Below are 21,874 nucleotides of genomic sequence, written 5' to 3' on the forward strand. Positions count from 1 at the left end.
GTGATTTATTTACAGGCATAAAACCGGTACACAGAAATTGGGAAATATATTATGGCTTGAACTTCGGAGGTGCAGATCATATTAACAGAAACCTTCATGATTTAACAACACATCATCCTCACTTACAACCACTATCATAACTTGTGTTTGTTTTTCCTAAAGTATTGTGTGACATATATTATACAAGGCCGTGCCCTTTGTGTTTGGATGATGTAGTAGTATTGCTACACAAAAACTGTAGGTAGTTACTGAGGAACAAATGGTGAACGACTGGTTAGTTAACGAGAAGCTCTCAAGCACTAATGATTAGTTACTGATAAACAGACTGGGAGTTGATTACATAAATCGTTTGGTAATAAGTTAATAAGAAGTGACGGAGGAACGAATGCATTCACTTATTAGAAGGTAAACAATGCTTCAATAATGGTAGTTAATAACATAATAATTATCATTATAATAATTATAAAATATAATAATGAAATATAAATATTTTACCATCACATTTGTTTTAAGGGACCTTCTGTCTTTTGGTTTGGTTGGTGGTGGTTTATAATGAAATACCTTCAAAACTATATTCCCATGAACCTTAACTCTGTGTTTATGAATAATGAGCTACTGTAAGCATGCTAAAACATTACATGAATTTATTATTTAGTTTTATTTAACAATCCAAGCAAAACACACTTTTAAACCATAATTGTGCATGTATTTTTTGAGAGCGCATATAAATTGTTACCTTTATAACAACCAATTACAACTCAGTGGAAGCAGCCTGAGCACATCCTTAAATACACATCCCCATCAACAAGACTGCCACGCACGTGTAAACAGCACCTTAGACAGCATCTTCAATAGTCTGCAGTCAATTCCATTGATGAAGACGTCTCATTAAAGTGGTTTTGGTGTGACATTTCTGCGCCAATCAGACTTTAAAACAGAAGAATAACCATAGCCGGTTATAAAAATAAAACTGAAAAATGTGTCTGGAAGGTTTGACCGTGATCCTCCAAATGGAAATGTCTGCTGGGATGGAATGGACTTTCTGATATAATCTGCTAAACAAATTAATTATATATTTTTACAGGCTTTCTCAACTGGTTTCATGTTTAACAAAAGGAAATACCTCAAGATTAGAACAAATGCCGGAGGTCTTTATATAGTCTATTAATAATGTGTTGTTTATACATAATAAAATTGTAAGAAAGAAATAAAGAAAGAAAAAGAAAAAAATGACTGTGAGCCATGAAATTGCACAACTTCACATTGCCTCGCTAAAACCCCTTATTTGGAATAATGAACCCCCATCGCTCCAGTCCTCTGTGCTGTCCTCCTCATTGCTCCGTCTTCTTCTCTCATCTTATCATGCCCTCCTTCCACTGCGATGGTCCAGCAGCTGAGCTAGGAAATTATAATGTTCTCTCTGTGTCTCTCTGTGTCTGTCATTCCCTCTTTAACACTTTGCTTTCTCCTCTGGCTTCCTGGCACAGCTGGTCATGCATTTGGCTTTTTCTGCTGACATGATTCACAGTAACCACACACCTCATTGACTTACAGTACAGTACATGCACAAATGCAACATTGACTCATGTTCTGGCTGTCTGGTTATCTGACTAACTCAGGGAATTGTCTCGTGCACTCTCCTGGCAATGGGGTAATAAGTTTGAGTTTGAGTTTAACACAGTCCTTACTACACTGAGAAATGTTCAGGGCAGACCCAAACTGGTTGGAAGAATTTGGACTTCCTTGTCAACAGGTAAGCATAATAGCTCACTCTTAACCTTGGAATGAGTAGTTTTAAAGAAAAAGTACCCAACTAACTAGGTCCCCTTACGTGCTTACATGCTTTATCAGCGGATGGAGTTTGCAGTTGTCATGAAATTCTTTCGAAATTTCATCAATTTTTAAGACTTTTCATCCATGTTGCCGTTTAGGTTAGAGGAATCGTTTGACACACAACATTTCGCAACATTTCGCTTTCTCGCAAAGAATTATATTACCAGCACTGATAAGCTTTAGAGGGACTAGTAGAAGAATTGTGTTACATTTGGATAGGCTAGCTGTTTCCCTGTTTTCAGCCTTTTGTGCTAAGCTAAGCTAACCGGTATTGATCCTTTCATCCAACTCTGGGCAAGAACGCAAATAATGTGAAGTCAACTTGTCATTCTTGACTTGGACAGTAGTTGGACTAAAGATTCCCAATTTAGAACAGTTCATATGTCAATGGGTTCATCTTCATTAAAACTAAACAAACGTGAGTAAGATTACCTTAAATTGGAATTGTCAAATTGCAACAATGGATTTACTCACGTTCCACTTATCTATAGATATGTGGGAGATAATTTCCTAATCTCTAAGAGATTCACCACCCCAGTCTTTGGGGTCACCTTGGTGTAAATGTTGTTTTTGTTTCCCAGAATTCTCCCAATTTAGGTGAGCCTGTTAACGAGGAGGTATAAACAACTGTCCTCAGATAGATTGATTTAGCTTTCATAGCTTCTATGGCAGTTATACCCTAAACCTGTCAACTTTGGATTAATAACACCTTAGTATGCATATTCTAAACTAACGTAGCACAGGGAAAACAACCTGTAGCTTAAACTCCATCACATATGAGACTGTAGATGCATGTACTGTATATACATGCCATCTCCCAGACAATTATTAGCAGTCATCGACTCTGTGCTTCATTCACTCTGCAGTACTTTCTCTGATGTATGACTCTTTAACACTAAATGCATCATCGCCCCCTGAATACTTCATCAGATGATGCTTTTTGATGATGCTGTAAATTGTAGGGAGCTTGTTTATCACAAGTGGCTGAGGAGTGTCAAAATAACACATCCACAGTTTTTTAGTAAAGTATAATCTGATAAAATGATAACTAGCCAAACAAAACAAAAAAGCTCAAGTAATTATTCTTAACATTAAACCAGATTTAAGTCTCATTTCAGAGCATGAAGCTGGGTTTTTTAAGGAGGGAATCCCTTCTGATCTCTGGCAGAAACTGAGCTGGATATGTAGACTCACTCCTTTGGACTGTGGTGGTGTTTGCATTCCTGTCAGTGTGAGAAGGAGGCAGTCTGGCGCCTGCCTCCTTCATCCCACTATAGGTTATAACTTCAAGGACACCACATCACAGGGAGCCTGAAGGGAGGCAGCGTGATGTATCACTACAGCGAGCACAACGGGTGAGGCTCCTCATCTTTCACAGCAAAAGCTCAAGTGTTATAATGTTGTTTATTCCCTAAAGAATGGCTTATCAATGTTTTAATTTATGACAGTGTCATTGTTTTATTGGTTGCTACTTGAAGGTTTTCTTTCAGAAAAGATGGGTTTGACAGAGCCAGCAGCTAGCTAGCTGTTTCCCCAGGTCTTTATACTAAACCAATCTAAGTAAAGGATAATGCCTGAAGAGGTGTTTATTATCAGGAATTAATGGACAACTGGGAGGCCAGAACTGTCCGATGTGCAGTGAAGGACGGTTGCCTCTCCCAGTCCACAAACTACTGATTATGGACACCTTGAAAAGCATTATATATTGGTAAATTCATAGCAAAAAAGTAAGACCAATAATTTATACTTTCATGCCTTTTGCACTCAACATCTAAACATTGTTGAAAGCTGATCAGTTTCTGCAAAGGAAACCCTGTTCACTACTCCAGTAAATAGGGTGAACCTAAGATATGACCATGTCATTATCCCCAAACTATTATCAAAAAGATTTTCACGAACAAATGATAGGCCACACTGTTGGACGCAGCCTACAGTCCTGAGCTGAAAAGCAAATGGGATGCCAGATGATCACTGTGATACAAAGTATCATAAGTTTAGATGGGCAGTGAACTTCTTGCAGCCTGAGTGTAACAGTCGCCATCCTGTGGTGTTCAGAGGACGAGGCACTACAGGATTACACTTAGTGTTGTAAATAAGATACTCAGATTTTAGATGCAGGGTCATACTATAGCCACCACATCAATTTAAGAATAGCGAACCGTCGTGGTGACCATGTTTTCAGGAATCAGGAATAAATGAACACCCTGTAGCCAATCAGAATCGTGCATTCATCCAGACCATGGTAGAGCAGGAATCAATGGACACCCAATCAGAATCGAGTATTCTCTTTTAATTCATGACAAGAGTATTGTTGCATTTTTTATTTAACAATTCAGTATAATTTTGGTCAAAAACAAAGTATTTCAGTAAATAAATGCAATTATTTAGCCTTCAAATCCTAGCCTACTTGGTTGAAGTGAGAGACCTTTGCTGTTTCAGGTACAAGTTCATGCCAATTAGACTTCCAGAACATTCTTTAAAATAAGTGGATTAGCCCTGGAAACATAAAACAAATGACATAATGTTGCCACACTGTTAAACATATTTTTACGTGGCAGTGATTCAATTTAACCACTTGGGTGTTTTTCTCTGAGTGCGTCTTCCATATGCATTTTGGGAGGACACAGTCGTTGTCATATTCCCCATCCTTCCCTCCCTTGATCGCTCACAGCTCCCCGCCCATCAGAGTATTGGCAGCGGCGCGCGGCGCACAGCGTGGTTTTGGAGATGTCTTGGCAGCATTACGCACGACGACGCGATAATTGCGAAAGCCTCCTTTAGGACAGGACACTTTCAAGCCAAACCGGACTGCCTTTCAACTTTTGATTTGGAAACCACTCTAGCAGTGTCCCCAAGACGTTTTTATCATCTTTTACTGACGGCGGATGAAATTCGTATCTTTCTCATCGCAGCAGCTGCAGCAGTGGGTCTGGATAACTTCCTCTCCGAGTCACGGTAATGATAGAGAAAATGGAAAAGATGTAGGCTAAACAGCGTTGTGTAAAACAAACTCTACAGAGCAACAGTTTTTTCTAGAGATCCCGAAAAAAGGGAAGATGATCCCACCGGCCAATATGATTCAGGACGAAAGTGGGGGCAAAGAGGACGAACGGGACCAGGATGAGACACCTAAATCCCCGACGGCCAACGCCAGCCAGCAGGAAACAAAGGTAGGACTGTCGTATTATTATTTATTATTTACCATCTAGACGGATATCTACAGACGGATATACTGTGGGATCCGCACTGTGCTTTAGTCTAACTCTTATAACTAGGGCAGGGCAAACTAACTTCTATCAACATGACAACAACATCGACTCAACAGGGACCAGCTCCGAAAAACAAAATGCATGTAAACTATGTCACTTTTTTAAATCACTGATTCACTGACTGGTCAGCCTTTTAAAACAGCTTCAACAAACCGTCTAAACTGATTAAATTTAAGGAGGATACCACCAACTGATGACAGTAGGGGACTTCAAAATCAGCTGTACAAGTAGGACAGAAAACGTTTAAAGTGCCGTGAAGATTGACTACAGACTCATTTTAGTACAACAGACCTCTTTAGTGAGTAATGTAATAACATCATGATATTGTACAATACAAGAAACAACCTTTAGATAAAGATGAGCTCAGTCCAAACTCACTATTGTGCACCACACTCTTTATATGACTTCAGTGGAAATATAGTTTTTTTTGGGTAGGAGTCTATAACCTATTACTAATTGGGCGTTATGGCATTTAAATACATTTTTCCTAGATCAATGATGATGGACTATTTAAAGAACCTGATCAGTCTAATTGTAGAGAAAGAAGCAATGTGGTCCTAATATGTGTATATTAAAGTAAGTGCCATATGGGTTTGTATTTTCTACATGTGGATGACGCAGGCTGTTTGATAGAGATCCACAGCTGCTTCAGGCGTTTTGCCATCTATGTGGGTCACATGTTGTCCAGAATACTACAATTAGCAGTACTTTTATTGGACTAGTCATGATGCTAGTGGATGGCCTGGATAGGACAGATGAGACTCATACTTTCTCTTAAATATTTACTGTTTGTTAACTTGAGAGAAACAGTTCAAGCTTTTGCTGGAACCATACAGATGTTTTCCTCTTTGTATTGTGTCTGTTAAAGCTTGTGCATGCAAGCTTTTACTTTGGCACATTTGGTCACTGGGTATTTCAAGAGTCCTGGCTGACATTTCACATTAAGCCTCTGCCAAACAACTGCACTCCCTTCCAATAACTCACATTAATAGTAGTAGTAGTCTCAGGGAGACAAAAAAGTGATTAAAGAAAATGTGTTATTATCCTTACAGACAGTACAAGTAGAATGAGTTCCACAATAGGCTGAACAAGTTTTCTACCATTAAGTGAAGCTTTGTTTGTGTTTTTATTCCTCCTTTAAGAATACTGTGAGGCCTGAACATCAGAAGCGCAAGGTGAGCCTCCACTCTTGTGTAAATTGTAGCGTACTGCTGATTTGAGTCCATTATAAGATAACAGCATACCTGCATGTACATTAAGATGCAAGTTGTTTTGCGTTTCAACTTTTACTGCTTTTTAAGATACATCACTTAGTGCCGTCAGTGCCATGTAAGGTTTCATCCGCCATCACCCATATTTCTAGAGGGCACGCTTTGTTTAGAGGCTGCATCAGTATATTTACAATGATTTGATTGAGATATATATACATGCCATTAGTGGCTTTTGACTTCTTCTTTTTTGCATTATCCAGTCCAGCCCCCATTAACCCAGCCTGCCTTTTGTGATAGAACACAGCTCTTAAATATTTGGTGCCATCAAACACAGCATGAGCTCCTCGATGCATGCACACATTTCCTCACTTTGCTGATTTAAAGAGATCTTTATTTATTACCGTTATTTTAGATACATAAAAAAAAACTTACAGGAGAGATGTGGCCTTTAACCTCACATCCTTTGTAAATAAGTACAACTGATTGAATGAAGAAAATTGCTTGGTATCTACAAATGTAGTTATCTAGAGCTAACTGTTTGTTGTTTTACCATAATTTTTCCTTCCAGGGTGTGTAAAAGCCATGTAAGTCAAAAACTACAAGAGGTTGCCAACAGTAGAATATTTGTGTGCTCGATATTTATGTCTGTTGTGCATTCCTGTGCGTGGGTGGTAATGGTAGTGAAGGGTCCAAATTGATTGTTTCCAGAGTGACCCGTAGAATTGATTGATCTTCTCCACACCAAAGCTGCAATGATAAGCCCTCTAAACAAATTATACAGGTGGCAACAATATCAACAGCTAACAATGTATGTCCTGTATGCTTATTCACTTAATTGTGTTATACTTTAAGTCGGGGCTTTCATACAAGTATCACGGCTCACAATCAGGTTGATGTAAACTGTGTTTGTGTGTGCATATTCATTTGGAACGTCGAAGATCAACCTCTCTGCACTCAACAGCAAAACAATAAATCTTCACAGATGTTTACATGTTTAGAGTTATATATTCAAGCCTGTACTGTGCGCTAGGATATTACGGATAATTAGGAGTCCTTCCCTACCCATCAATCAGTTGAACCATAATCCATTTTCATTCAATCAGAGATCTGCAGTCACACACCAACCAGAAACCAAAAACCATAAAATCACATTACATTAGCTTAAAGAAGCTTAATTGCATGTTTGAACCCAGAATTAAGTGGGTTTCACAGAGGAGGAAGTACACACTGAGAGGTTAAATGAGGAGTTGTCAGTGTGGAGTGTTGAATAGCATTACTGTAAAAGAGGGACCTAAGGAGATTGATACAGGCTGAAATGGCAGCACAGTGTGTGAGAAATAGTGTTAATGCGATGCATTGCTCCCACCAGGAAATCACATTACCTTCAAGGTAGGGAACCTTGAACATTTTCCACTGAGCAGTGATAAGCTGCCCCTCACAATGGTATTTCATCAGCCATTGGGCACTGAGACATTTGCCTGAAGGTTTTAGGGACTAAGTTTGTAAATTATTCAGGTTGTTACAGAAATGGATTTACTTCGCTCAGTTGAACTGAATTCTTCTCTCTCTTCTGTCTTCTCTTTCCACATGTATTTTCTATATTTTTCTCTCCCTAGCTCTATTTTTCTTCAACTCTTTTATTTCTCGTTTTCAGCTGCAGAGACTCAAGCGCTCCTTGTCCTTCAAGACCAAGAGCATCCGCAGCAAGAGCGCAGACAACTTCTTCCGAACCAGCAGTGACAACAAGATGGAGCTGCTCTCGGACGTGAGCAGCAGCACAGGCCATCTTTGCAACATTGGGATGGCCCCACCGCACACCACCAGCCTCCCCATCCCTCCGGTCCCTCCTGCCATCCCTTCGGCTCCTCCTCCCACATCACGCTCCCAAACACGCAACCCGCTGCAAGTAGACTCTGCAGGACACTGCTTCATGGAGCACATCTTCAAGAAGCCCACGTTCTGTGACGTGTGCAACCACATGATCGTAGGTATGGTTACAATGCCTCCCTCTTCATTAGTGTGATCAGAATATCCCACAAAGCTCAGTGACAAGATCAAAGGAAATAGCAAGGTAAAATAACATCATCATCTAATGAACTTTGCAATCACAGCATTTAGAAGGACCTTTTCATAATGAGACCTTTATCAGATAACCTGATGAAGTTATGAGTAAAACCTTTCTGTCATCAGAATCAAAATTAGACAGTAATGGATATGCAGTAATATGCACATATGGTATGGACACAGCAGGATGTAAGACGTTATTGTCCCCTAAAGCGCTAACCTTTGTTTTATATTTCAAATACCATGTTCTCATCCAGTTAGAATTAACACACAAGCCATATCAAAACACTCTTAGACATTCAATTCTATTTATAATGTTAAATCATAGCAGACGTTATCTTAGGACACTTTACAGGTAGGGTAGGTTTAGACCACACTTTACAATTTACAGAAACCCAACAATTCCCCCAAGAGCATGTACTTGGCGCAACAGCGTTAAGGAAAAACATCTGACAGAACCTGGCTCTTGGTTGGGGGGCATTCTGACATGACAGGGCACCTAACACTGAGCTTCTAACTTGACTTGCTGACCAAAGTATCTGTATTTTCCTTTTTTTTTGCATACGGAGCCAGGTGTCTCCATCTGTCTGCTGGGGTGTCAGATAGCACACAACCATGGCAGCTCCTCTACCTATTCTCCCCTCGCCAGATGTTCCAGCTTCTCTGGCTGCTCCCCTCCGTGTTAATCATCAATACTGAGGGACCACTAAGTCTTTTGCTCTCAGGGCCTCTGCGGCAAGATAATGACAAGGGCTGCCCATACCATCTGCTTAACAAGCCCGCGATATCACAGCTTTTCCCTCCCCACAAGCATAAGACTCTTTAAGAAACACAGATTTCTGTCATTTAACATTAGGATGGAGGACACTATAATCTTTTTGAAATCAACAGTGTTGGTATTTTTCATCAAAAGAAACATACTGGCTTTGAATGTATGACCACTAGTAAAACTAAAGTTCATCCCACCATAAAACATACTTCTACATTGTTTACGACCATTGTTACTTTTTGTTTTATGTGGCGTGGCCACTCAGGCGCGGCCAGTGGCCAAAGCCTTGAATGGGCCTCTGGTGGTCTGTTGATAATATGAAAGTATGATGTCAGGCCTGCCTGGCCCTGGGACAGGTGCTGAGCCCTCTGGTCCACTCATGGAAAAAGATGCAGCCTTCTTCTTCATTTGTACTACTTTAATGAGAACACAGTGTGGTCAGCAGCAGAGAGAGAGAGTGTGTGTGTGTGTGTGTGTGTGTGTGTGTGTGTGTGTGTGTGTGTGTGTGTGTGTGTGTGTGTGTGTGTGTATGTGTGTGTGTGAGCGTAATGAGCTGCGATGGTGCTGTCAGAGTCAAAGGGCAGCACACAGGGGAGAGAAAGAGACAGAGAGTGAGAGAGAGACGTAGTTGTGGTTACCATGCACAGCAGCAAGATTCTCGCGCAATCTTGCAATATTATCGATGTAAGGAGCTACTGCTGGCAGCTTTTTTTAAATTCAATTATTGACAAATAACATGTTAAACATGTAAAACGTACAAAAGCAGAAAATGACAGGGGATCAGATCATAGACATGTGCCTGAAGTGGCAGAAAAAAGGTGCTGGTACTCTCTTGCATTGGCAAATCATTGTGACATTTGAGATTTCTACAGAAAAACACATCTTGGAGATATTGCTGGCACAACAACAATTTACTGTTATTTAATTTTAATATTATTTGCAAGTGACGGGAGGCTGAGACATGTTTTCCTGCCCAGTTTGTAATCTTTAAAAATGAGCCAACTGTTTGTGGTGCAAAAATCCATATTTTGGTCCCTTGACCAACAGTCAGGTCATCCATATGTTTTGTACTTCACGTTATTGTTGACGTTGGTGTCATTGGCTAAGGTAACATTAAGGTTGGTAGCTGCTGATTCCTCATTAACGCTAGCTGTTCCGCTCAACGTTAAGGTTAGTTTGAAGCTCATGAATCATACCTGATGTTTCGGGTTGGACTTGGACCTCTGTTGACGTGGCACACACGTTCTTATGGTACCTTTCTGAAGCCAGGCTGACCTAACGACTTGCAAACTCGACACAGTTCTTTTTAGTTTCTAGGTTTTCAGCAGTGAAAATTGTCTTACGGTCAGGCCTCAGGCATCAGACAGTTTTTTTGGAACTAGCGTCCGTGGAGAATGAACTTTTGATAGGGTGGGCCGACTGCTTGCCTTTACGAAATTCGTCAAGATCTGAGGTAAGTCACGTAGTGCCCTCTGGGTAGTGTAGTTTATGTAACTTTAGGGTCATTACCAATCTCTCTGACATTGAAGGTTTTTCTGTCAGTGGTAGAGTACCGGCTACATGTGAGAAGTAGCGGTATGCAAGAAAAGTGTAGGTACGCTTAGAATAAAATGTAGAAGTGCCGGTACTGCGTACCGGTGAGTACCAGCCCATTTTGAGCACTGGACATAAATCATAAATCAGTTTACAAAAATGCTATACTGTACAGAGTACTGAGATTTAGGGTTTTAATAGCTGTTGTGTTTTTAGAATATAGGATGGATGTAATGTTAAGTTTGATTCAGTGTTTTTAAAGGTACTGGTATTTATACATTTTTGTGTGGACAAAAACCACATTGTTGGTTCTCTCAAGTACAAAACAAGTGTTTTAAGTCCAGATTTTTGTCTCATCCTCTAGATACAAACCTGAATGAAATATAAAGATAGAACACCTTACACCAATATAAAATGGCATATAATTAGAAAGGATATTGTGATCTTCAAATGGATTAAATGGAATATATTCTCATTTTACTTCTCATCTCAGAACCAGTGCCACTGCCAAAAGGTTTTTCATCTTTTTGACACACCCTAAACACCCTAATACATAGATTACTACTAATACGCTAATATTGCGAAAGGCAGCCATAGGAACAATAGAAACATTATACTTGTTTCCTAAGGGAGGATCTTTTATTATATAAAATCCTGTACAAATGAAATGTGTCATCCATAATAGAAGTGGCTGAATTATATTTTAGTGCTCACTGACTCACTCATTAGGTGTGCTAGATGAAGGTAGAGCAGTACTACATTAGTCAATATTTAATAGAGCAATAAACATATTACTATTTTTTTATTGGTGTTCAATTTTTGTTTTACCCTTGTACATAAGAGACTAGCTCATACACCGTGTTCAGTTGAGCTATTGTTTTCCAACATACAGTAAGGATAATAAAATATAAATACTACTAATAATTATGTGAAAACAACTTAGAGAGAAAACACAGTCATACACAGGAGGGATTGTAAATGCATTTTAAAAGTCAACACTTTATCTGTTTGGCTCTGCTTTGTCATGTGAGACACAGGAGAGGAGACTCCTTGTAGTATGAAACAAAAAGTTTAAATTTTCAGTCTTTTAGGCTGATATAACAAAAGTAAAGCTACTACATGCACACAGTCTACCACACATGTTTTCACTGACATTGTCTTATTAGGTCTCTTCCATCTTCCATCTTCCTTACTCTCCTGTCAGTTTTGTTCCACCTGTCAGGACGATACATCCACACAGTTATTATTGTTTTTAGATCATAGAGTTAAGCAGAAATCCCACCCAACTACAACCTGAGTATAACTAAGAAGTGTATTCAGTGTGCACTTTTGACCACATGCTCCTATATTTATTCCAAGGTTATTAAGTTAGGCATTAGGTTATAATTAGGTTTTTAGCCTTCTTTTTTTCTTAACCATTACACGGGCTAAACACTATGTGCAGTGGGTGTGCAGCTTGTGTCCATAAAAGCAAATGTCCTTGTTGTTAGGCTCACAGTGAGTTAGTTTCACTGGTACATAAAATGCTCTGATCGAGTACAGACTGTTGCTGAGATAGTAATTACAAGTCCTTGCAACAAATGGCTTATTAAATAAACATCTACATGAGTAAATGGGATGGTTATTTGTGGCTGACAGCGGGTGAAATATAATTTACTGGGCAGGCTTGAAAAAATATTCACAGTGATTTTAGGTCATGAACTTATGTAACAAATTCCATCAGACCTAGGATAATATTTTGTAAAGTTTTTTTGTAAAGAATAAAAAATACTACTGTATGAGGGATATATGCAGAAAAATAATACTGCATGAGGGATATATGCAGATAAAAATTACAGCAATTTAGGCTACTTTTACAAAATATTACTGTCAGTTAGTAATCACTGATATCATGCATCAACTTTTAGGGGTTATAGAGTTATCTCACTTGATTACCTTGCATTTATTTTGATCCCAGAGAGAAGTTAATCTGGGGGTCATAGGTTAAGGTTGGGTAGTAGACAGAAATGGCTGTGATGCTAACCAAGGTTATACAGTATCTCCCTGCATTAAGACACATTATGCAGAAACATAACAGACACTCTCTTTGATTCCTACTATGTAGGTGTATACTAGTAGGTGACGGTCATGTGTTCTCTCACAAGATAGAACAGCCGTGTGGTGATAAACTTGCCCTTCCAATAATACCGCATTGATCCATTTCAGTGTTACAGTTGATACCTGACATTGTCTGCCATGTCTTTAAAAAACACACACCACACACCAGTCAGACACACCAGTCAGTTTATGATGCATTAAAATGCATCATAAAATACTGAACTATATGGGTGCCAGTGGGGAAAATGTCAGCTGAAAAGTTCATAAAAAGTTGAAAGAAAGTGATCTACTAGCGGCATGCAAGATTAGGTTGTGAAAATTAGTCCTGCAAAACATCAGCTTGTTGTCACAGTTAAAATGTTAGCATGCAGCTCTCAGTACAGTCTTAAAGAGATGCTAGCATGGTTGTAGACTCTTAATGACTAATTAATGTTATCATCTGTAACCTATAAAGTTAATTTCAAAGATCTCAGAACAGTTTTACTCCACCTATAGCAATGTAATCAGCATTTTAATTCTCCAGATGGGGAAATAGGTTTTTCAGTGGTAAAAAATAATCGAAGGGCCGTGGGAGAAACTGGTTAATGTTTGCAAATAAACTAAAGAAAGCTGCTCGGGTCAGTGTTTTGAAGGAGCTTAAGAAGAAGAGGAGGTGGAGGAATTATTGTCTTGATGAAGGTTTTTTGCACAGGAAATCAGGAGGCGTGAAGTAAGAACAGTGGCTTAATGGATCAGTAATGTGTGGCTATTGTAAGAAGAGTGTGCAGTGAGAGAGATACCGTGGAGAGAAAGAGTGGGACATTAAGGGAAAAAGACTGTGGGAAAAAAATAAGAGGCAAGATGAAGAAGGTATAGAAAGTCTGGCAGGAGTCTTTCCCTTTGGTGTTGGGTAAATGAAGACTATGTTTCAAAAGCAGAGTAGCTCAGAAAGCAAATGCCAGAGAGAGCTGCACTGTCACTCACTTTCCCCACAGCTGGAATGCCTTAAGGCCCTGGACTCTTCTCTGTCCCCCCCCCCCCCCACAACACACCACCACCCGCACAAAACCCACCACACACACACACACACACACACACACACACACACACACCATCTTTCCATTGCTTAAGGATGTCAACAATGTCACTTTCTTTTATTGGCTTGCTGAAACACGGTGGTTTGTTACTTTCCTAGCTCTTACAAGTTAGCATGGAGGCCTTTCATTATTCCACCATGTTGGAGTGAGTCAGCTCAACTAAGCCAATCAACAACTCCTTGACAAGGGCTTCATTCACTTCCTGCCCCTGTGCATTCAGAGAGACGGACACAAGAACTTGAGTCAGGATTTTTTGCCATAGAGAAAATGTTTGCTGACCTGAAAGAGAATTAAACTCTAAGTGGTTGTTAAACAACATCATCAGTTGACCTGATTTAGAGTGACCTAAAAATTGGTACGGGTTTTTCTCGTTGCCCAGTCTCCCGCTGTTATAGCTGTGGCAATCTGTGTGTGACCGATGAGAGGTTCAGGCCGGGATCACATTTCTCCCGCTTTCCATCTCAGGTTAACTAACTCCGCAAGCTCTCTCCAAGCAACACAAGAACTTTAAATGGGGATTACAGATCCAGTTTTCCACCTATTACTGAGTTCCTGTCACTTCTGCCCAGCTCCAGATAGCCGTGACACCAGTGCACATTTAAGCAATGTAAAGAGGAAGCCGAGATCTTTTCCCATTATTGGCTAAGTAAAGGACACACGAGGGGCTTTGTACCTTCAGTACACAGTATCTTGTGTTTGCTGTCTTGTATAGGGATCAGCTGGTGTTCTACTTGGTTTCATGTTTACAATCCAGTGTTACCTCTGCTCATAGACTCTCTTCAGCCTTGCTCATTAAACTGAATATGCTGCATTTTTTAGGGTAATCTGGTCTGAAATCCTGACAGTATTTGCTTGCCACTATGCCCATTAACAATGCACAAAAACAATACACAACTTTACAATTGTGAACAAAGTTGACAATTCAGTGATGAAACTTGTAATATTTTTGTGCTTTCAACACCCACTGGAGTAGATCGATGAATCCTTTACATGTCCATATTTTGACAGACACGCATTGCAGAGTATTGGCCAGAGCAGGGCACGTGCTCATTGATTTATCAATAAAGAGCTGGAGGTGCAAAGCTGCCAGACTACAACTAATAACAGCCCTGGGAATTGGTAACACAGTCCTCTCTTGTTAATGTGGAATGACTGAAAGTGGGGCTTTATGTGTAACACATAATGGTTTAGAGAACATTTGTCTTCTCAGGAGCCACTATCTTCTTTTATCTTTTGTGAAGCTGTATTATTTGACAGATGCTCAACTTAAAAAGAAAATAATTTCACAGTTTTAGATATTTGGCTTCCAGAGTCCAGTAACAGCGGGCTCTTGTCTTTTCTACTAAGTCAAACTATTGACTATTCTGCTCATTTAGCAATAATTATATTTATTATTATTCTATGTATTATTATAATATGTACTATTATTATATATACTATTATTATATGTATTTTCTTATTTTATTTTATTATTATTACTGTAATTATTATTATTATTATTATTATTATTATTATTAAATGCTGATTATTTATTGATATTTGTTTTTTAGGCTCTGGCCACATCATTCCCTGAGTGAGTGATGATAGCTTCCTCCCCAGGGGAACACTTCAGATGCATGCTTATAAAATTCTATGTGAACTTTTTGTTTTTGTTTCTGCCCTGAACAAGAATATGGTTTGTGATGCTTTAAGGTCTAGACATTAAAATCTTTTGAATTTTAAGTTTAGGAGCCGGAACTTTTGAATAGGTGATCTTAAACTATTTGCCTGTTCAATCTAGTGACTACCTTCTTGATAATCCAATATAAATGTAGAAAATTACATTTTACAATTACAAACCAGTAAATGTTGGATTCCCCCTGCATTGACATACTACTCCCTTTTTTGGATTTTGTACATTCCTGCTCTTCATCTCTCAACCTTTTTTTGTGTTTCTTTCTGTCACAGAGCCCCAGCTCAGTGATTCTCATTAAAAACTGCATTGAAACAATCTGTTGTTGCTGGCATGCAAGCTTTATTCTGTGCCAACACCTTTCTCTTTACAATCACCACCCTGAACAAGACTCTCTTTCTCATCTTAGTTTCCTTATCTATCTCTCTGTCCATATTTATTTGTTACTCATTTCACACACCTCTGTTCACAAATGTGTAAGCACATGCTGAATGTTTTCTGTTGCAATGTTGCGTTACTTTGGTTCACAAATAATTCAGATTAATCTTAAATAAGCAACTGTGAGACACATTGATAAGTGAGGCTGAACCGTAGATGTTTGAAATAGTTTCACATGGTTGAGACAGCACTGGCTCAGTTACAGTCAGGTTGGTTCAAATGGTTTCACAGAAGGGCACATTATGTGTGTCGCAGTTCACATGTCACTTCACAGGTTTTCCCCAGTGCATGCTGGGAACGACTCCAGAAATTCTGGGCTAGAAATAAGTGTGTAAAGACTATAAATTAACAAATGAGACAATGTTCTGACAATATTTTCCATTTGCTCTGCCTTTTTGTGTGTAATTTGCTACTCACGTTTCACCTTCCTTGAACCTGTTGCCTCTTTTCTGTGTGTGTATCAGGTACAACAGCCAAGCATGTGGTGTTCCTAGCTGGAAACACAGCAAAGCATGGCCTCCGCTGCAAAGCCTGCAAGATGAGCCTCCACCACAAATGTGAGAATGGAGTGGGACAACAGCGCTGCATGGGCAAACTGGTAAGATGCATGACACAGAATAAGGCAAGACATCAATACATGACATACAGCAGACACAACATTTGTCTCCTTGTTGTCAACAGTTTGGAAGATTCTGATCTTATTACTGATGTCATTATGATAGAAACCAAAACAGACATATTATAATTGGCTGTTTCCCACCAGAATGTGCTTATTCAGAAATCACACTTTATTTGTAAGTGTGCTGGTACATCTGTGACCACCATCCATCCTCGTCATCGTCCTCATCATCGTTATATAATCACTCTGTCGGTCCGTGTGTTACATAATAGTAATGCAGCTCAATATTTACAAAAATGCAGGCCGAGTGAACCTACCTTTCTCTGTAAATTCGGCTGTGCTGCAACAGCATAAACCATTAATTGGGGATCAATACAATCACCCCGAAGCAGCTTCATAACCCCTATTGAAGATGTCACACATAACAGTGTTATGATTTTATTAGCATTTCACGTTCTTTTTATTAACATGGAAGTAGAGCTAGTGAAAAGAGGTGTGAAATAATATTTGGCATAATTATCACATCATTAATGATTCAATTTCAGTTTTTATATCACTAGCAGAGGCAGGGAGATTGTGAAAACCTTTCAGTATCACAAAAATGGGAGGTTGGCAACATTGATGGATCATAATTATACTGAATAATTTATGCTATGGCCACAATACGCTGCTGTTGCTACCAACCTATTCAATATTTTCCTTTAATAACTCCCATAAACACATACTTTACTGAACCCTTAATAGTTGAGGATATTATTTAACCCTTTGGGCTTATAAACCCATTCCCAAACCTCACTGAAAAGCCGTGGTCAATCTTAAAATAAGAAATGCAACTGTAAAGTTGCTTGAAGGAGCAAAAAAATCCATAAGATGCTTTAATTGTTTTTTCTCTGCTTATGAGCGCTAAATGGGAGCCATAACAGAGGCAAATTAAGCTAGAGCTTATTGGTCGATTACATGTTGACATAAAGAATGAGAGCAAAACTGCCTCATTGAGTAGGGGAATTTATTTAATAGTTGGTTCAGTTAAAAAGTCAGATTTTCAGTGTTATATCTTCACAAGTCAGAGGTAATGACCTTATACTGTAACCATCCAGCTTAAAAATGTTAGACTGAGATCAAGATCAAACCCTGTGACCGCCAATGTAAATCGTCTTCTCCCTTCAACACACTTTCTGTGGTCCTGTCCTCATTTTTGGGTGATGATAATTAAGCTTGTGGGCTATTATGTGATTCACAATCATCATCGCCCCTCATCATCCATGAACCTGCATTATAATGAGACCATTTGGTTTTAGAAATGCTCCGTTGGAAAGGCTTGGGTGTTCCACTGCTAAGGGTTCAGTTACACCAACAAAAGCCAGTGCCAAGAAACGTTCATCGCTTTTACTTTCACAGCAGTCCAGCAAACTGGCAGTGAGAGCTGACATGGGACTCTTCTGTCATTCACACACATCCCACACTGTAGAGAGAGAGAGAGAGAGAGAGATAGAGAGAGAGACTGTAACACTGTCCAGTCAAATTATGTGTGATTATCTACCTTTTCTTACGTTATTTCATACAGTAGTTGGTTGCTTAAGAGAATTTGGCTGTAATTAGTTAAGCAAATTTGGAGTAAGTTTGTGTTAATAGGCAATATTAAATTTTCGAGATGTCAGATGGAAACGATATGAAAGTAATACTAACAGTGTAGGCAGCTTTTTTCCTTTCCCGTCGTGATATCTTTCCACTAGATGCCTGAGGGATGAGGCTTGAGGATATGATCAGCTCTCAGGAGTGGAAAACGAGGTTGAGAGGTCAAGCATAAAAAGGGAAGTTTCCCCAGTGGAATACAGCTCTAAATTCGACTTACTCTAAACTTGGACACTTCTGCAACCATGCTTGTTTCTCTTGGCTTGAGAACCCTTTAGCAAAGATATCAAATTACCTCATGCTCTGAAAGCATGAAACCAGTGTATCACTATTTCTTCATCAGGTTTTTGTCTATCTGAGACTTTGACGATGAATTCATAAGAAACGCAGTTGACGTAACAATACTTCACATTTAGCTTTGGCAACAATTATATATACTTTAATATATACTTACTCTACTGGTCAAAAATTTTGGATCACTTAGAAATTTCCATTGCACTCCATTATAGACAGAATACCAGCTGAGATCAGTTGCATTGTTTTTTTTAACCAGGGCAGCAGTTTTCAGATTACATTATATGCTGACATAATTGCAAAAGGGTTCTCCAATGTTTCCTCAGTTAGTTTTTTAAAATGATTAGTAAACAGAATGTGCCTTTGGAACATTGGATGAATGCTTGCTGATAATGGGCAATGTAGATATTGCATTAAAGATCAGCCACCCACTCAGATCAGCTGGTATTCTGTCTATAATGAGATGGAATATAAATTTGTAAGTGACCCCAAACTTTTGACCGGTAGTGTATGTTCATAAGGTTTTTTCAGAGACTGTAAAGGAATAGTTAGATTTTCACTGTAATTGTGTTATTTAGAGTCAAGTGGTTTATGGTTATGTGTACAGTTTGCAAATACAGTATGTTTCTTGTTCAGCTAACAATGGCTGACCAGTCACTATAACACAGTTGATTTGGCCTCTCCTGACACATAGTTTTTGTTAAGATTCAAGCTTGACAGTTCCTTCTGGGAGCTATTGAAACAAACATGAATACTAATTCAGATGTGTCAGTTAATGTGTGAGTCACTGCTTGAGCTAACACTCTCAGTCCAACCAGTGAGACTAACCAGTGCGAGCTAAGCATTTACCACATATTGCACTAGCTCTGCCGCAATGACACAATTCAAAAAGTAGTTTTACGGATTCCCAGTTACTTGTGATAAATACAATTATTCACTTAACAGTTTTTCCCACGTTTGCAGCCACAACTTCATCCAGATGTTTCCTTGGTGTACAGTGTATAATACTACACTGAGATAAAACAGCAGTACTTCTCAAGATAGGAAATGGGGAAACACACTTTTACACTTTTACAAAGATTGATTGCACCTATATATAATAAAAGTTACTTACGTGCAGATAACCCTGACAGATGAATAAGAATGTATTAAGAAATGTTTAAAGAACTGAACATCCTTAACTCTTTTATGTGTGGATGGGTGCTGAATCCTCAAAATCAAAAATCATAAAGAGGACTTCTCTCTAATGAAATTATTTATTCATGCACAGATGTTTAGGCAGACCTCTTTCCTTAGTGTGCAAACTGATAATAGTGGGTTTTGTTGTACAACTTTCTTGTGCTTGGTTGCGATGTTGTTCTGTGCATCTTGAAACATACGTGCATGAAAAGAAAATCATTTAGAGTTCTGTCCTCTTCATGGCTTTTGTTTAATAGAAACATGCATATTGTGAATTAAAGACAATTACTACAATTACTGCTGTCACAACATCAGTGTAGTAAATGAAGTCACTGACAGTGACAGCGAGTTTGTGGTGTCTTTTGTTTAGCCAAATGAACCACCAAGTCTTCTTGTTTTTACCTTTTTCATAATAAGGTTGCCCCTGAACATCAGACATCTCAGTTCTCAAGATAGACCTGAAGAGCTCAAGGGTTGCTTATTTTAGCCGTCTCATCATAAGAAGTGTCAAATGAAAGAATTAATCATAACTGATTAGTGATGCAGATTTCACCACCTGCCCCCCTAAACAAACTAAAAATGGATAGATGTTTATCTAGAACTACTTCCAGAAATCTACAACAGAGAAAATTTGCTCAAAACCTAAAGATATTTACATTAATCATTAATACTAATCATTAATATAAATGCTAAATGTATCAGGTTCTTGGGAGATGGGAGGAGGACATGACAGGTAGATAAATTACAACTGTGACCATGGCAGTGGACCACCGGACATATAACACATTTTCTACTCTGTATGTAACAAATCAGTTATTCATTTATGATGGTCATGCACAATTTAGTCGTTAACATTTTTTAATTTGAATAATAATGTGCTGAAAGTTATTTAAATTGAGCGGAACTAATGTTGCACCAGCTGCAGGGTGGCGCAGTACTGAGTGTAAACTGGGTCTGACGTCATTTTGTAAACAACAACAGGCCCTTCAGCATCTGTGTTCACTCCACCCTTGCCGTTGTTTTTGATGTTGGCGCCTTTCCGGGGCTATTAGTGTGTCTTTTTTATTACATTGCTGCCATTCCATTGCTATAAACACACTTCCTGCCACTTCCCATTAACAGAATCTGTAAATAAATGTAGCTAGCTGCTGTGTTCTGGTAAAATTCAGGGTTGTGCACTTCACATTTAGACAGAAGGACGTGCATTGCAAGTTGTGTTTACAAGCGCAGTGACACAATGCTCATCAGTATTTTACTGGTAGATTAAGTGATACATTACTGCCAGATTGTCACCAAAATTGGTTCAGAATACTGTATAGTTACCTATTTTTGTGTAAATGTCATCATTCAGTCACACTGTTAACTGATAGCACTGTTATCCTGGATTATTTGAATTTACTAGAAATTTGCATGGAAACCCGTTGTGTTAAATTAGTAAACATTAAAGTCATGTTGTCTAAAACAAGCTTGTTAAATTAAAGGTTTAGTGCGTAACTTTTTTGACATCCGTTATGCTCAAGCCATTGCCAAATGAGTTGACACACGTTACACGGTTGATCACAGTAGGCTTGTTAAATGCAGATGCGCCGATAGTTTTGTTACCATTACATAGAATTCCTCATGGAGGAGATAGAAACTACGCACTATAGCTTTAAACATGCTAAGAACCAACGTATATAAAATATTAGGCTAACTATCAGTACAGACACATTTTGTTCTTATAAATATTGTTTTAACTATACTGTATGACAGGCTGACTCAAGAACAATGTGTTTTATACACCTTTCAAACAAAATATAAAATTGACACTGATATTTTCTAATGTATTGATTGGAAGACATCAATCATACCACTAACTGAATTTTATAGCTTACAAGAAGCCATCATTCCCCATCTGGGTTTCTGTCATGTTGCAAAAATAAATGTAGCTAAACATGAACATTAAATCAACCACACAAAACTAAAACCCAGGTAACATAACTGCACACCCCAAACATTAACATAACATGATTAAAACAATCTTTAACTAGGACAGAAACCGTTCCGAACATACTGTACAGTATATATATTTTCCCATGAGCCTTTGCATGGTCTCGGCGCAAAATAGTTCAAATGACCCCGCCAATCCTTAGTTATCTCTGCTTCACATGATCTGTGCACTGCATACTTAAGATGATTATTACAAACA

The 21,874-nt window shown here is 38.7% G+C and overlaps 1 protein-coding gene across 2 annotated transcripts in view; it reads left to right on the forward strand.

The window, feature by feature from the left end:
* Positions 1-4,502: 4,502 nt before the first annotated feature.
* The window catches only part of stac (SH3 and cysteine rich domain), a 31,770-nt gene continuing 14,398 nt past the window's right edge, over positions 4,503-21,874 (forward strand). The window contains exons 1-4 of one of the 2 annotated variants that reach the window (XM_032499515.1): positions 4,503-5,003; positions 6,245-6,277; positions 7,968-8,301; positions 16,427-16,560. In XM_032499515.1, coding sequence (XP_032355406.1) covers positions 4,890-5,003; positions 6,245-6,277; positions 7,968-8,301; positions 16,427-16,560 — 615 coding nt within the window. In that variant the 5' untranslated portion in view covers positions 4,503-4,889. The remainder of the gene's footprint in view (positions 5,004-6,244; positions 6,278-7,967; positions 8,302-16,426; positions 16,561-21,874) is intronic. The other variant, XM_032499517.1, reaches the window with a different exon arrangement.

This window comes from Etheostoma spectabile, chromosome 20 (assembly GCF_008692095.1).
Source record: "Etheostoma spectabile isolate EspeVRDwgs_2016 chromosome 20, UIUC_Espe_1.0, whole genome shotgun sequence".
In the NCBI taxonomy this organism is placed as follows: domain Eukaryota; kingdom Metazoa; phylum Chordata; class Actinopteri; order Perciformes; family Percidae; genus Etheostoma; species Etheostoma spectabile.